At 40.1% G+C, this 17,553-nt stretch overlaps 2 protein-coding genes and 1 non-coding gene across 12 annotated transcripts in view; 2 read left to right on the top strand and 1 right to left on the bottom strand.

Moving 5' to 3' along the window:
* The first annotated feature begins 1,901 nt into the window (after positions 1-1,901).
* LOC112208331 (U6 spliceosomal RNA) lies at positions 1,902-2,008 on the top strand. Its single transcript, XR_002942733.1, has one exon. It is a non-coding gene; the product is annotated as a U6 spliceosomal RNA (small nuclear RNA).
* Positions 2,009-3,908: 1,900 nt separating this feature from the next.
* MORN2 (MORN repeat containing 2) overlaps positions 3,909-17,553 on the bottom strand; it is a 46,915-nt gene continuing 33,270 nt past the window's right edge. The window contains exons 1-5 of one of the 2 annotated variants that reach the window (XM_009442323.3): positions 10,458-10,579; positions 6,328-6,378; positions 5,851-5,957; positions 4,979-5,115; positions 3,909-4,145 (exon numbers count right to left, since the gene is read on the bottom strand). In XM_009442323.3, the coding sequence (XP_009440598.3) occupies positions 4,043-4,145; positions 4,979-5,115 (240 nt within the window). In that variant the 5' untranslated portion in view covers positions 5,851-5,957; positions 6,328-6,378; positions 10,458-10,579 and the 3' untranslated portion in view covers positions 3,909-4,042. 2 annotated transcript variants of the gene reach the window in all.
* DHX57 (DExH-box helicase 57) overlaps positions 10,586-17,553 on the top strand; it is a 78,599-nt gene continuing 71,631 nt past the window's right edge. For 7 of the 9 annotated variants that reach the window (XR_010149575.1, XR_010149576.1, XR_010149577.1 and 4 more), the window contains exon 1: positions 10,586-10,781. The gene's annotated coding sequence lies outside the window, so the exon portion shown is untranslated. Of the gene's footprint in view, positions 10,782-10,881; positions 11,024-17,553 lie in introns of those variants that run through there. The other 2 variants (XM_009442350.5, XM_063789983.1) reach the window with 2 other exon arrangements.

The following is a 17,553-nucleotide window of genomic DNA, read 5'->3' on the forward strand; positions in this document are numbered from 1 at the left end:
TTCTGGAAATCTGGAGGTAGCAGTGAGCTCAACCAGTGGGGTGGGGGTGAGAGAGAAGACCACAGGACTACACCTTTATTAAGGTCCACGGATGTTATCCCTTAGGCTTTCCCTCTGGGGTTGTGGATTGGCTAGTTTAAAGAAAACATGTGGAAAGGGGGAACTTATTTTTGCATGACTTATTTTGACCTTTAGGTTTTATCATGGTCAGCACCTGTGGGATGTGTTGGGTTTTGGGTCAGCAGGGTAAGGAACAAGTGGGCTGTATTGCAAACAACTACAAGGGGAAGGAAAGTTTTAACTAGGCCAAGAGTAATGGGATATGACTGGACGTCAGACAACTTATGTCAGGCCTAAAAATGGATGCTGAGGCAGTGACTATATTAAGCAAATTTCTGACAATCAGATATGATTTGCAAGTATATTATCCCATTGTGAGGATGGTATTTCCATTTTCTTGATAGTCTCCTTTAATGTATACTTTTTTAGAGATAGAAGTGACAAGAGTTAGCATCCTTGCCTTGTTCCCAGTCTTAGAGTAAAAGCTTTTCAGTTTTTCACTGTTGAGTATGATGTTAGCTGTGGGCTTTTTATATATGACCTCTGTTATGTTTAGGTAATTTCTTTCTGTTCCTAATTTGTTAAGAGGTTTTTTTTAAAATAATGAACAGGTTCTCAATTTTGTTAAATGCTTTTTCTGCATCTGTTGAGCTGATTATGTGATTTTAGTCCTCTATTCTGTTAATGTAGAATATCACATTAGTTGATTTTCGTATGTTGAACTATCCTTGCATCCCAGGGATAAATCTCACTTGGTCATGGTATATGACCCTTTCCATGTGTTGTTGGAAACAGGGGGAAATCTTCATGACATTGATCTTGGCGATGATTTCATGGATAATGACACCAAAAGCACAGGCAACAAAACAAAAAATAAACAAGTGGAACCACATCAAACCAAAATCTTCTGCACAGCAAAGGAAACAATCAAGAGAGTGAAAAGGTAACAACCTACAGAATGGATGAAAATATCTGCAAATCATATATCAGATCAGGATTTAATCTGTAAAATATATGAGGAATTCTTACAACTCAATGGTAAAAAAAATTAATAACCTGATTTAAAAATGGATTAGGAACTGAACAGACATTTTTTCAAAGAAGACATATAAATGGTCAATAGGTATTTGGAAAAATGCTCGATGTCACTAATCATCAGAGAAATAGAAATGAAAACCACAATGAGATACCACCTTATACCAGACAGGATGGCTATCATCAAAAACAAAAAACAAATGCTAAGGAGGTGGAGAAATTGAACCCTTGCTGTTTTGTCTCTCTAAACCCTCAAATCCTCGGCTGGAATCACCCCAAAAGCAGTGGCAGGGGGACTTCCCACAAGGGAGTCTCCAACTGTCCTGAGATAGGGCTGGCTGGAATACCAAAGAAAAAACTCTAAGCTCTAGGGTGATCAGTCCAAAGAATTTATTAGGGAAACTTCCTTACAGAGCGCTGCAGCAATTGCTGAGAGAGAAAAGGAATGTTCTACCCAGGTATGTCTGCAGCAAGGGGATCAGAGTCTGGAGTTTCTATGACAGTTTGAGAAATTTGGCTCAGGGCTGGGGGCCAGTTTCAGTGTTTTGAGCAACAACTGAAATACCTTTCTCAGTGCTTGGGAATGTTCAAGGCCCAGTTTGGGTTCAAGCCTGCTGAGAAAAACATATAGCCAGCTGGGTCACAGAGCAGTCAAGGTACTCTGTGATTTTCAGTAAGGGCACAGAAAGAAAGTGGGAAGAACTGGGTTACCATACACTTGCCCACTGTTCCTGGGAATGCAAAATGGTGCAGCTGCTATGGTAAATCCTATGGAAGTTCCTCAAGAGATTAAAAATATAACTACTGTACTTGCTTTGGCAGAACACACACTAAAATTGGAATGATACAGAGAAGATGAGCATGGCCCCTGTGCAAAGATGACATGCAGATTTGTGAAGTGGTCCACATTAAAATAATAGTAATAATAAATAAATAAATAACAACAACAAAAAACTACTATATGAGTCAGCAATCCTACTTCTGGGTGTTTATCCAAAAGAATTGAAGCCGGGTGCAGTGGCTCATGCCTGTAATCCCAGCACTTTGGGAGGCCAGGCAGGCCAGGAGTTCAAGACCAGCCTGGCCAATATGGTGAAACCCTGTCTCTACTGAAAATACCAAAAAATTAGCCAGGGATGGTGGACCACACCTGTAATCCTGGCTACTTGGGTAGCCAGGGCACAAGAATTGCTTGAACCCATAAAGCAGAGGTTGCAGTGAGCCGAGATCACACCACTGCACTCCAGCCCGGGCAACGGAGTGAGACTCCTCTATCTCAAAAAAAAAAAAAAAAAAAAATTGCTATCAAGATCTCAAATAAATATTAGTACTCCTATGCTCACTGCAGCACTATTCACAATAGTCAAGATGTGGAAACAAACTAAACGTCCACCACCCCTGGCTAATTTTTTGGTATTTTCAGTCGAGATGGGGTTTCACCATGTTGGCCAGGCTGGTCTTGAACTCCTGGCCTGCCTGGCCTCCCAAAGTACTGGGATTACAGGTATGAGCCACTGCACCCGGCTTCAATTCTTTTGGATAAACACCCAGAAGTAGGATTGCTGACTCATATAGTAGCAGTCCACCACAATGAATAAAGAAAATGTGGTTTACACATATAATGGAATACTACTCAGCCTTAAAAGAGAAATCCTGTGATTTGTGACAACATGGATGAACCCTGAGGACATTATTCTAAATAAGCCAGTCACAGAAAGACCAGTACTATATGATTCCACTTTTAAGTATGAGGTATTTAAAATAGTCAAATGTGGCCGGGTGGGATGGCTCACGCCTGTAATCCCAGGACTTTGGGAGGCCGAGGGCGGGTGGATCAGAAGTTCGAGACCAGCCTGGCAAACATGGTGAAACCCCATCTCTACTAAAAATACGAAAATTAGCTGGGCATGGTGGCAAGTGCCTGTAATCCCAGCTACTCGGGAGGCTGAGGCAGGAGAATAGCTTGAACCCGGGAGGCAGAGGTTGCAGTGAGCCAAGATTGCGCTGTTGCCCTCCAGCCTGGGCAAAAAGAGTGAAACCCCATCTCAAAAAAATAAAAAATAAGAAAAATAAAATAGTCAAATTCATAGAATCAAAGAGTAGAATATGGTTACCAGGGGCTGGGGTGATGGGAAAATAAGAGGTAACTAATAAAAGGCCATAAAGTTTCAGTCAAGCAAGATGAATAAGCTCTAGAGATCTGCTGTACAACATTGTACCTATAGTCAACAATAATGTATTGTACACTTAAAATTGTGTTCATTATCCTTAGCAAACTAACAGAACAGGAACAGAAAACCAAATACCGAATGTTCTCACTTATAAGTGGGAGCTAAATGATGAGAACTTGTGGACACAAAGAAAGGAACAACAGACACTGGGGCTACCTGAGGATGGTGGTTGGGAGGAGGGAGAGGATCAGAAAAAATAACTATTGGTACTATGCTTAGTACCTAGGGGACAAAATAATCTGTATAACAAACCGTGTGACATGAGTTTACCTGTATAACAAACCTGCACATGTATGCCTGAACCTAAAATAAAAGTTAGAAAATAATAAGAAATGAATAAAATGTATTACAGCCTAAAAAAAAAAAGTTTTTTTTTTTTAAAGAGGTCGGATGTTGACCAGGACACACAAGCACAAACTAGAAAAAAAAAAAAAAGATGACAAAACTCAAACAGAGGATTGGAAATCAACTTTGCCAAGATTTGGATGGTTCTGCCATAGTTATTATAATAAGCAGACTGAATTGAATCATGTCATTTATTTTAAACTAATTGTAAGACAATGAATATAAAGTTCAAAAAGGTGTAAGCAAGTGATGGTTTTATTGGCAAACTTATAGGGGTAGTGTATGAAGTCATTTCAAATAACAGATTAAGTTGCTTTCCTTACAACTAAAAGCTTCAATTACTACATTTCAACTTTAATTTAACATCACATCTACATGTGAAGCTTTAATTTCAGGTCTGGAGCAGCTGTAAAATGAAAGTTACCACTCCATTCTAGTCCTTGGATATCAGTATATTCCCCTTCACCTTCCACCCTGCAATAGTAGAAAATAAGTTTTCCATTAACAAAGATGAATAATTTACAGTCCAGATATAAGATTTTCTAGCATAATATATACTATGTCTGAAGATTATATCCTCTACTTTCAAGCTTTGCTTTTAAACCCAGCATCCTGCTTTCATATCCTGCCAAAAAAACAAACAAACCAAAAAAAAAAAAAAAAAACCACGTACTATTCCAAACAAACACAAACAATTATTTGGTGTCCAAGATTTTAGGATCACATAATCTAGGTTCACACAAAACCAAAACAATGAGTTAAAAAAATGAAAAGTTTATATCGGTTATCTAGCTTAATTACTTCACTTATTCAACAAATATTTCTTCACTATCAATGATGTTTGAGGTGCTGTGCCACCGCACCTGGCCTCCAACAATTTTTAGAAACTATATCATAAAAGAATATTTAGAATTAACTAAATATAGTATTTAAGCAGCTGGGCACAGTGGCTCACGCCTGTAATCTCAGCACTCTGAGAGGCCGAGGCAGGCAGATCACTTGAGGTCGGGAGTTCTAGACCAGCCTGGTCAACACGGTGAAACCCCGTCCCTACTGAAAATACAAAAAATAGCTGGGTGTGGTAGTGCACATCTGTGGACCCAGCTACTTGGGTGGCTGAGGCAAGAGAATCGCTTGAACCCAGGAGGCAGAGGTTGCAGTGAGCCGAGATCACTCCACTGCACTCCTGCCTGGATGACAGAGGGAGACTCTGTCTCAATAAATAAATAAATAAATAAGTATTTAAGCAAACATACCAGAAAATAATCTTTTAGAAATGCAGTGATTTTTTTTTATTTTAAGCTTACCTATTTTCATTGAAATTTCCAGTATACTTTGCCCCAGTTGGGAATGTGTAAGTCCCCAGTCCATGAAACATATTATCCTTAAATTGTCCTTCATATACTGCTCCTGAAAAATGCTCAAGTCTTCCAAAACCATTCATCTGTTTGTAACAAAGGAAATTACCTTAGAAACTAATCTTCGGTTTCCCAAGAACCTTTAAAAAATGTACAAATATAAGTCTATCATCTGCTAATTATTACTTAACCAACTTTGTATTGTCCTTTATTTCCATAGTAAAAAGACAACATTTTTATCATTTTCCTTCCTCTGTATCTATCTGTGAAGCCCAGTAAATCAAATGTTCTGGATCTGGGACATTTGAACATCAGGGGGTCCATGATGAAGATAAATAGGGGTCCTCAAGATACCCTGAATGTATCAGAAATCTTAAAGGGCAACCAGTTTAGTTAGTTCAGGAAACCAGTACAAAGTAGTTGTTAAGAATTCAAATTTGGATTTGAGCAGACCAGGGTATACTTTCCTGTTTTATCATTTACTAGCTGGGCAAGAAACCTGAGCCTGATTTTCCTCATTTGTAAAACAGAGTATTAATGGTACCTATCTCATGAGGTTATTATGAGGATTAAATGAGAAAATTATGTAACGGATTCAGCTTTACTCAATGAATAGGAGATGAGAAAGAAAGTAACGATGATTAGCTTTCTACAGTGAGTTTAATATTACTCATAAGTTAATATATGTTAATATGATCATTTGTTATTTTTATTATATAGTCTACTCATTATAGGAGTTTTTGATTAATGGTGAAATGCCTGGAATCACTAAACCCACAGGGTTATTTATCCACTGCCAATATTAAAAACAACAATAATACCTTGTCATCTTTCCAGCTTCCTGTGTAGACAATCCCATTAGGAGTGGTATGAATACCTATTCCATTTCTCTCGTAGATTCCAGAAGATGTTCTTGTACAGTCACCATCTAAACAGAGGAGAAATACTGAAGATTATAAATGAGAATAGTTATGTCTGGGCCTAATCGCAACTACACCTCATGGGTTTCTTTGGCTCCCTAGCACTGAAACCAGTGAGACCGGAGATGAGTAAATCCATGGACATAGAACATCTTGTAACAACTGAGACTCAAGGGCCAGGAAGATTGACAGATCCCATAGGTTTCCAAGGCATTGGAATTTTGATTTTAAAAGCTCTTTATCTATTAGGATTTCTGTTATTTTAGTTAATAAAGTTAATATCCTAATAGTAGTTTTATAAAATTTAACAGTCTCAGTTTTTTATTCCTAAGCTACTTAATTTTCTGTACAGAAAAAGTAATTGAAGCGTATGCTTACCATACTTGTCTCCATTTGGAAAGATAAAGCTGATCTTATACACTTCTGAAGCTGTTTTAAAAGATTTAAAAACAGTGACATAAGTTTACTTTTTTTTCGATAGAGGCAAGGTTTCACTACATTGCCCAGGCCAGTCTCAAACTCCTGGGCTCAAGCGATCCTCCCGCCTCAGCCTCCCAAAGTGCTGGGGATGCAAATGTGAGCTACCACACCCAACCAAGGGTAAATATTCTTATGTCATAAGACCTATACCCAATGTGCTTTCAGCACTATCCAAATGGACTTACTTCTCAAGATCACATCATATCATGATTACTTGGTATTTCCATTGTCTAATGCAGGGTCCCGGGGAAATAAACAATTTTGCCTAGATGATCTCTTTTAAAATTTATTTATTATGATAGCTTTATTAATATATAATTCACACACCACAAAATCTACCCTTTAAAAAAATACAATTTGATTTTTTTAGTATATTCAGAGTTGTGCAACTATCATCACAATCTAATTTTAGAATATTTTAATCATCCCAGAAAGAAACTCTGTACACATTAGCAGTTACCCATTATGATTCCCCTCAAACACCCCTCACCCCACAAACCCAAACCCCTGGCAACCACTAATCTACTTTCTGCCTCAGGGATTTGCCTATTCTGGACATTTCTTATAAATGAAATCAGATAATATGTGGTCCTTTATGTCTGGCTCGTTTCACTTAATGTTTCCAAGGCTCATCCATGTTGCATCGTGTATCAGTACTTCATTCCTTTTTATAGCCAAGTATATTGTATAAATATGTTGTACAGAAATAGCATATTTTGTTTATTCATTCATCAGTTCATGGACATGTAGGTTGTTTCCAGTTTGAGGCCATTATGAATAATACTGCTATAAACACTGATGTACATTTTCAAAACATACAGCTTCCTAGGAGTAAAAAAAAAATTGGTGTACAGATTTTTGTGTGGATATGTTTTTATTTCTCTTTGGTAGCCCATATGATTTACTGATTGTCCCACAGAGGTAAGGTGGAGTGAGGAATCTTTAAATTGGCAATAGGAAGAAATGGAAAATAAAGATAGCAAGTGGGGAAGGGCTGGTAGGTCCACACAGAATGAGACTGGAATGGAGACCAAGTGAAAAAGGAAGAAAGAGGACCGCAAGACTGAGGGGGACTCTGGGCCTCAGATCCCTGGACACTTAGTGGACTAAAACTAGAAACTGTATTTTCCGATACTGAAGAAAACTTATGTAGAGAGGGTATGCAGGCCCATCCTTCAGAATCACCTGAGATGCTTCTAAGTTTCTTCTCTCTACCCCACATCTACTGAATCAGTCTTTATGGGTGGGGCAAGGGAATTTAAAAATTAATTTAGGTACCACTTGAGAAAGGCTTGGAGGCTCATCACTGAGGAAACAGAGTTAACACAATAGGTAGAGGACTTAAACTGTAACAACCTCAGAGAGAAAGGGAGAGTATTAGTATCCTTGAAATAGGAACAAGTGATTATAAAAAACAAAAAACAATTAGCAATCCAGGAAATGAATAACATAATTGGTGAAATAAAACTTCTTAGAAGGGATGAAAAGCAGAATAGATACAATTGAAAACAAATTAGTGAACTGGAACATTAGGTTGAAAAATGTGCTTAGAAAGTAGCACAAAGTGTGAGTGAGATGGCTGGAAAAAGAATTTTTTAATTAAAAAAAAAGAAAGTAGCACAAAGAATTTTAAAATGACGGAAAGTGGATCCAAAAGGCTACTGTCAGTCTAATAAGAATTCCAGAGGGAAAGAATAAGGGATATTTGAATAAATAGCCAAATTTTTCTCAGAACTGAAGAAAATGACTGCTTGGACTACAAATGGGAACTAAGCAAAATCCCACACCTAGACAGGTTACAGTACAATTTCATGACATAAAGACCAAAGGCCAGCTAGGCTAGTTAAAAACAGGCAAACAAAAACCAGATTACCTACAATAAACTACAAAGGACTGACATTAGCAACAGTGGATTCTAAAAAAAAAATGGCACTATGTCTTTAAAATTGCGAGACAAAATTATTTTCAACCTAATATTCTACATCCAACGAAACTATCAATCTAAAATCATGGAAACTGGCAGGCACACTGGTAGGATGAATTACTGGCTCATGCCTGGAATCCCAGCACTTCGGGAGGCTGAGGAGGGTGGGTTGCTTGAGCCTAGGAGTTCGAGACCAGCCTGGGCAACATGGTGAAACCCGTTCTCCACAAAAAATACAAGAATTAGCTGGGTGTGTGTTGCATGCTTGTCGTCCATGCTACTTGGGGGGCTGAGGTGGGAGGATCGCTTGAGCCCAGGAAGTGAAGGCTGCAGTGAGTCTGATCACACCCTGCCCTCCAGCCTGGGTGAGACAGCAAGACTCTGTCTTAAAAAAATAATAAAATAAAAAAAATTAAGTTTTAAAAATAGAATCTGGTGGCTCATGCCTGTAATCCCAACGCTTTGGGTGGGTGAGGTGGGAGGACTGCTTGAGCCCAGGAGTTTGAGACCAGCCTGGGCAACATAGTGAGATTCCACCTCCACCAAAATTAAAAACTCAAAAAGAAAAAAAAAGAATCTGTAACTAAAACTCAGGTAATATCAATATGGAAATGGTGTGGAGGATAGAGAGCAATCTTGCTAGAATTCTGATCTCGTTTAGGGGTTAAACATAGACACTAATTAACACTAAATCTTAGAAAAATCTGAATTTAGTTATGTTTGCTTATTTTTTCCCCATAATTTCTAAGATTTGGTTGTGGATAAAGGGTGAAGTATGGTGGTATATAGAAATTGCCATGTGTGCTCATTAATTAGTTATTTACATGTCCGCAAGATGTGAAATTCCAAGAGAGCAGGGACACAGAGCTACTTTCTTTCTTTTTTATTTTTTTATTTTATTTTATTTATTTATTTATTTATTTATTTATTTATTTATTTATTTATTTTTGAGACGGAGTCTCGCTCTGTCGCCCAGGCTGGAGTGCAGAGGCTTGATCTCGTCTCACTGCAACCTCCGCCTCCCGGGTTCACGCCATTCTCCTGCCTCAGCCTCCCAGGTAGCTGGAACTACAGGCGTCAGAGCTACTTTCTAAGTGTTTAACTAATGATAACTAACTAGATTACCAGATCTGCTTGTAGTTTCCCACAGATGCCATGCTGTACTCTGGGTGGAACACCCTTCTCTTCTTTACCTGGTTAACTGCTATTCACCCTCAAGAGTTGGCAAAATAGAGTGTAGTAGTTAGGGGTTCATGCTCTGGCGTCGGACTACCTACCTTTGCATCCAGACTCCACCATTTTCTCTGGCCTTGGACAAATAATTATCTTATGCCTCAGTTTCCTCATCCTTAGATGGGGCAAATTAAGTAAATGAGCTAATCTAGTTAAAGCACTTAGCCCAGTGTCTAAACTCTGTAAATATTAGCTATTGTATTCTTGTAGCCCCAGCTCAGGTATGAGCTCTCCCACAAAGCCTTTCTTCTCATTACTTGTCAACCTCAGACTCCTTCAGGAACCCCCACGGCACTCTGGGCCTATTCCTACTGTAGTACTTAAGGTTCTATTAAAACCATGCTTTTGTATCGGGATCCCCTATCCCACCCAGTTCCTCCAGGACACGGATGGCAGATTAGTCAAATCTCTTCTCACCCTACTGTCCGACTCCGTGTTTAGTACTAATAGTAACAGAACGTCTAGTGAATGAAGGGCACTTCGGAAGGAATCGTTAAGTGCCTATGAAGCAGAGCATTAAACGTAATCATATCAGAAACTGGACTGTTTTCAATTGCCGCTAAAATGTTCTACATTCGAAACTTGGGAACGTCAGAGCTAGAGGGAACCTCACAGAGACCACCCGGCACCATAGCGGAAACTGAGGCCCAGGGAGGTTGGCACGCGCCTCGGGTGTCTCAACAGCGAATTAACAACAGAATCAGAGCTAGATTCCCAGACCAGGGGTTCCCCCGTGCCCCTCGACTAGACGGTCAGGAAATATATCACACCCCCACAAGAGTTACCGGGAGCCAAGCAGGTTCTGACTCCACGCTAGTTCGACTTAAAGGAGCTCTTCTCTGCCCGGGTCGTTAGGAGGAGGGGCACTCACTTGGCCGAGAGGTGTTAGAGAGATCTTCCAAACTCTGCGACTCCCCCTGGGCGGCCAGCTCTGCGGCCGGGAGAGAACTAGGCGCTAGGACAGCTCCAGGTGCGACTTGGTTGCTGGGGCGACCGGGCACCTCTCACCCGGAAGCGAATACGCGAGGGGCTGAAGCTGAGCCAATCAGAAGGCGCCGGGACTGTGCCGCTGCAGCTGGGCCACCGCAGGGCTGCTCCAAGTGAGAGCCGTGAGGGTGGCCAAGTCCAGTTTGGACCTCTGACCCTTGGGCAGCACCTCCCGACAGCCGGCTCGGGACCCAACTCTGCGAGCCAGGTACGTCTTCCACTTCTGCGGACAAGTGATGCGCGTTGTGCGCACGGTGTGCGTGTCACCCTGTTTGTCAGTGTGTCTGCCGCCTCCTGCTCCAGGAGTGGTCGGGATCTGAGGAGCATCGCGGCCCGGTGTGTTTCATCCTGTCTGCCTGGGGCCGGTGAATCTGGACCAGTAGGATCCCAGGCCCTGATACCGAACCAAGGCGGGCTCTGCCGCTGAGGTTGTCCACGCTCAAACTGCAGGTTGGGGCCGGGGGGGCGGGGCGTGAAATTCAGGCTTGGAGCAGGCTAAGGGGTTGATTGAAGGGATCAAGCTCCGTTCTCTGACTCCGTCTGTGTGGCTTTTTTGGGGAGAAGGGTGGGGACGATGTGAGTTCGAAAAAGGATACGAGATCTGGATATCTGGATGGAGCTGGATATATTGTGATCAGTCAGAGATCTGCCTGGGAGGAGAGTGATGTGTATTCACTTTTCAGTGCCTTGGCTATCAAACAAAGAATACTCTTACAGCCAAACTTAGGTCCCTGTATCCATGGTGAAGAAAGATAGTTGGAGTCTTCCCGGGCTAGATGGAATAGATAGTGGAATCTAACCACGTGGCTTATACAACCTAATTCCTATTCCCTTGAAAACTCTGGGAGAGTGGTATTGGACACCATTACAGTCAGTAAATCTTCGTTTAAAATGTTAAGCGCATATCTCAGATCTAGTTGTAAAAGTAACATTTTCTGGGTTGGTGTGAGACAACTTGTTTTGAATCAGCGTAAGTATCCTCTTGCTTTTTCCTAATGTTTCTCAGTACACAAATTTACCTGGGCTGCATGGTTTTTGAGATGAAGTTCTAATCTAACTGATTTGTTATTTAATTTCCCTAAATTTTAGAAATAATAGGTAATTATTGGTGCACAACCTTACAGAATTCAGTTTGACCTGTTATTTTTCTTGCCTGTTAAGATTTTAATGACTCTACATTTTTGTGAGTAAAGTTGACGTTTGAACAACATGGGTTTGAAATACACGGCTCCACTTACAGGTGGATTTTTTCCAACCCAACACAGATTGAAAATACAGTATTTCAGGTCGGGCGCGGTGGCTCACGCCTGTAATCCCAGCACTGTGGGAGGCCGAGGCGGGCGGATCACGAGGTCAGGAGATCGAGACCATCCTGGCTAACACGGTGAAACCCTGTCTCTACTAAAAATACAAAAAATTAGCCGGGCATGGTGGCGGGTGCCTGTAGTCCCAGCTACTCAGGAGGCTGAGGCAGGAGAATGGCGTGAACCCGGGAGGTGGAGGTTGCAGTGAGCTGAGACTGCGCCAGTGCACTCCAGCCTGGGCGACAGAGTGAGACTCTGCCTCAAAAAAAAAAAAAAAAAAAAAAAAAAAAAATACAGTATTTCAACTAGGCACAGTGGCTCATGCTGGTAATCTCAGCACTTTGGGAGGCCAAGGTGAGACGATTGCTTGAGCTCGGGAGTACGAGACCAGCTTGGGCAGCAAAGCGAAACCTCATTTCTACTAAAAAATGTTTAAAGTAGCTGGGTGTGGTGGTGCGCCTGTGGTCCCAGCTATTCAGGAGGCTGAGGCAGGAGGATTGCTTGAGCCTAGGAGATCGAGGCTGCAGTAAGCTATGATCGTACCACTGCACTGCAGCCTGGGTGATAGAGCAAGATCCAGTCTCAAAAAAAAAGAAAGAAAAAGAAAAGACAGTATTCCTGGAATGCAAAACCCACATACAGAGGGCCAACTTTTCCTCTATGCAGGTTCTACAGGGCTGACTGGAGAACTTGAGTATCCGTGGATTTTGGTATACATGGGGGTTCTGGAACCAATCCCCTGTGTATACCGAGGGATGACTATTTCATGGCTCATTCTCTCAATTTCTTCCGGATGTCCTTTAAAATCTCAAAGAGGCCTTACCCAACCACTCTATCTAAAATAACTGCCTCAGGGGTTTTTTTTCCTTGATAGCACTTAAGTTATAATATATATCTATTTGTTTAATGTCTTGTCTTACCCTCTAGAAGGTAAGCTTCATGAAGCAGAAATTTTGTCTTTTTTGCTGTTATATCCCCAGGATCTGGCACATAATAAGTGCTCAATAAATATTTGTGGAATGAATAAATAGATGAACAAATCTCCATTCCCACATAAGTCATTTCTTCAACCTTCAATCATTCATTCCACAAATAGATACTGAATTCCTACCATATGCTAGACACTGTGTTAAGGGTACAGTGGTAATCAAAATAGACATAGTCTTGTTTTCAAAGAGCTTTCTGGGAGTAGAAAGGAGAGACAAACTTAAGATAAACTCTGAATACATGTGTATAATCATCAGGAATTTTGAAGAAAGGAATACCTAGGAAGACCTAGTTTAATATCCACATATTTGTGAGTTTCCCAAATTTTTTCTAGCTTTTGATTTCTAATTCCATTTTGGTTGGAGAACATAGTTCATATTATTTCTTTCTTTTTACATTTATTGAGGTTTGTGGCTGGGCACAGTGGCTCACGCCTGTAATCCCTGCACTTTGGGAGGCCAAGGTGGACAGATCACCTGAGGTCAGGAATTCGAGACCAGCCTGACCAACATGGTGAAACACCATCTCTACTAAAAATACAAAAATTAGTCAGGGAGCATGGTGGCGGGTGCCTGTAGTCCCAGCTACTCGGGAGGCTGAGGCAGGAGAATCGCTTGAACCTGGGAGGCGGAGGTTGCTGTGAGCCAAGATTGTGCCACTGCACTCCAGCCTGGGCGACAGAGCAAGACTCTGTCTTTAAAAAAAAAAATGTATTGAGGTTTCTTTTATCACCTAGCATGGTCTATCCTGGAAAATGTTTCATGTGTACTTCAGAAGTATGTATAGTTTGTTGTTGGGTGGAGTGTTCTATAGACACCTATTAGGTCTAGTTGGTTAGAGTGTTGTTCAAGTCTTTTATTTCCTTGTTGATCCTCTGTCTAGTTGTTCTACCATTAAAAGTGAGGTACTGAAGTCTCCTACTATTATTATTGAATTGTCTAATTCTCCCTTCATTTCTGTCAGTTGTTGCTTTGTGTATTTTGGTGCCTTATTATTAGGTACATATGTGTTTTTAATTGTTATCATTTCCTGGCAGATTAACCCTTTTATAATTAAGAAATATCCCTATCTCTAGTAATATTTTTTGCTTTAAAGTCTGTTTTGTAAGCTATTAACATAGCCACTCCACCTTTCTTGTAGTTGCTGTTTGCAAGATCATCTTTTTCCATCCTTTTACTTTTCATTTATTGTGTCTTTGAATTTAAAGTGCCTCTCCTGCAGACAGAATATATTTGGATCCTGTTTGTTAATCAAGTCTGACAATCTCTGTCTTTTGATTGGACTGCTTTATTCTCTCACATTTATTTTTGTTGTCCATATACTGAGAATTACATCTAACTCTATTCTACTTTTGGATGTCTGTATTTCTCAATGTCTATTTTTTCTTCTGTTCTTACTTTATGCTTTCATTTGCATTTAGTCATTAAGTGAATATTTTCTAATGTAGTATTTTTGTGATTGCTTTGGGGTTTATGAACAACTTCAGATTTATATTAGCTTAATTCCAGCAATATTGCTATGGTTTGAATGTTTACCCCCAAAGTTCATGTATTAGACATTTAATTTCCAATGCAACAGTGTTAGGAGATGGGGCCTAATAACAGGTAATTCGATCATGAGGGCAGAGCCCTTATTAATGGTTTAATGTCACTAGCATGGGAGTGGGTTAGTTATAGCAAGAATGAGTTATTAGGCCGGGCGCGGTGGCTCACGCCTGTAATCCCAGCACTTTGGGAGGCCGAGGCAGGCGGATCACAAGGTCAAGAGATCGAGACCATCCTGGCTAACATGGTGAAACCCCTTCTCTACTAAAAATACAAAAAACAAAAAATTAGCCGGCGGTGGTCACCTGTAGTCCCGGCTACTCCAGAGGCTGAGGTGGAAGAATGGCATGAACCAGGGAGGCAGACCTTGCAGTAAGCCGAGACCACGCTACTGCACTCCAGCCGGGGCAACAGAGCGAGACTGTCTCAAAAAAAAAAAAAAGAATGAGTTATTATAAAATAAGTCTGGCAGCTGGTACCTCTCTCTGTATCGTGCCCACTTCTGCCTTCCATCTTCCACCATGAGATGACACTAGGCAGATGCCAGCATCATGCTCTTGGACTTCCCAGCCTCCATTACCATGAGACAAATAAACTTCTGTTGTTTATAAATTACCTAGTCTGTGGCATTCTGTTATAGCAGAAAACAGACTAAGACAGATACATAGAAGTATTACTTTTATATAGCTCTATTCCTTTCCTCCTTTTTATAGTATTGTTATACATATTATATCTATTAATGTTATATACCCAACTATACTTGTTACAAGTATTACTTTACTGTCTGTAGTCATTTTCTCAGCACAGCACAATTACGCTCCCACCAATCTTCTTTGTGCTGTTATTGGCAAATATATTACATACATATTACCTTCTTATAGGTGACAGGCCCAACATTATATCATATACATATTATTTTATATAATTGCTTTTTAAATCATTTCAGAGAAGAGACAATACTTTTATACTCGTTTTCAAATAAATAAATGTCCAATATAAATGTGGATTTTTAAAAATAATTACTCAATTACCTTTACCAGTACTCTTTGTTTTTTCATGTAGATTTAAATTACCATCCAGGGATACTTGCCTCAACTTGAAGAACTGTTAGTATTTCTTGTGAGGCGGGTCTATTGACAACAAATTCTCTCAGTTTTGTTTGTCTGAGAAAGTTTTCATTTTACCTTCATTTTTGAAAGATAGCTTTTCTGGATTTTTGGTTAACTATTTTTTGTTTTTTTGTTTTGTTGTTGTTTTTGAGATGGAGTCTCACTCTGTCACCCAGGCTGGAGTGCAGTGGTGCAATGTCGGCTCACTGCATCTTCTGTCTCCCATGTTTAAGTGATTCTCCTGCCTCAGCCTCCGAAGCAGCTGGGACTACAGGTGTGTGCCACCACACCCAGCTAATTTTTTGTATTTTTAGTAGAGACAGGGTTTCACTGTGTTAGCCAAGATGGTCTTGATCTCCTGACCTCGTGATCTGCCCGCCTTGGCCTCCCATAGTGCTGGAATTACAGGCGTGAGCCACCACGCCCAGCCCTATTTTTTTCTTTGAGTATTTTAAATATATATGTCATTACCTTCTGCCCTCCATTGTTTCTGTGAAGAAATCAGTCATTAATTTTATTGGGGTTCCCCCCTGTAAGTGATAAGTTGTTTTTCTCTTACTCCTTTCATGATTTTCTCTTTGTCTTTTGACCTTCAACATTTTTATTGCAACATGTCTATTTTGTGCATCTCTGTGTTTATTTTCTAATAGTTGGAGGCCATTGAGCTTCCTGCATGTGGAGGTTATTGATTTTTAATGAATCAGAGAAGTTTTCTACCATTATTTCTTTGAATATTTTTTCTGCTCTTTTCTTTCTTTCCTTTCCTTCTGGTATTCTCATTATATGTATATGGTACCCTTGATGGTGTCCCACATTTTTCCAAGGCTCTGTTCACTTTTCTTCATTTATCGTTCTCTCTGTTTTCAGCTTGCATAATCAATGTCAGTCTGTCTTCAAGTTCATCAGTTCTTTCTCTTGCTAGTTCATGTTTATGGTTGAGCTTCTCTAGTGAATTTTTAATTTCAATTAGTATACTTTTCAACTCCAGAATTCCCATTTGGTTCTTTTTATATATATAATTTTTTATCTCTTTATTGATGTTCTCAATTTGATATGACATTGTCATCATACCTTCCTTTACTGCTTTAATTGTGCATTCCTTTATTTCTGTGAACATACTTATAATGACTATTTTGAACTCCTTTTCTGTTAAATCTGACATCTGATCTCACTCATAGGCAGTTTGTGCTTTTTCTCTCCAGTGTATGGGTCATACTTAAGTGTTTCTTTGCATGCCTTGTGACTTTTTTGTTGTTAACTGAACATTTTGGATAACATACTGTAACAACTCTGGGTACTGATTCTCCCCTTTCAGGGGCTTCTTATTGTTATTTCCTGGTTTAATTTTTAGTGACTGGCTAGAATATTTTAGTGAAGTCTATTTCCCTCCTACAATTTTAAGCCTCTGTTGTTGCTCCTCTGGGAGGTACAGCTTTGGGTATGCCCATGGTTGATTGCTGAATTGTTTTCAACAATGCTCTGGAGAGTAAATTCCTTTACAAACTAATCCAACCAAAGTATGGCTTCTTTGAAGCAATAGTTTCTGAGATCCCAGTTTAATACTCGTTCTAATCCCAAAAAGGAACTTCCTAGTGATCTTATTCCTTGGTTTGCTTCCTGCAAACTAGTTGGCCAACAGTCTAAACTACATCTTCATTTAATCCTGTAATCTCCCTTTCCCCACAACCTCACTCTTCTTGAAAGCACCTTTAGGTTTGAACTTCTCCACACTCCATTGTAAATGGAGTCAGTCCTTTGGAAAAAGATTAGGAGCTATCTGTCTTATGGCCTACTTCTCTTTTGCCCTTGGCAGAATCTTTGAGCCCAAGCTGTGTTCCTGATACAGCATATATAAATTTAAATTTTGTCAAAACATATATTAAATACATGAAAACTTCTCGACTGGATTTTTAAAATCCTATGCTAGGCCGGGTGCAGTGGCTCACACCTGTAATCCAAGCACTTTGGGATGCTGAGGTGCGCAGATCACTTGAGGTCATGAGTTCGAGACCAGCCTGGCCAACATGGTGAAACCC

This window comes from Pan troglodytes, chromosome 12, assembly GCF_028858775.2.
Source record: "Pan troglodytes isolate AG18354 chromosome 12, NHGRI_mPanTro3-v2.0_pri, whole genome shotgun sequence".
Lineage (NCBI taxonomy): Eukaryota > Metazoa > Chordata > Mammalia > Primates > Hominidae > Pan > Pan troglodytes.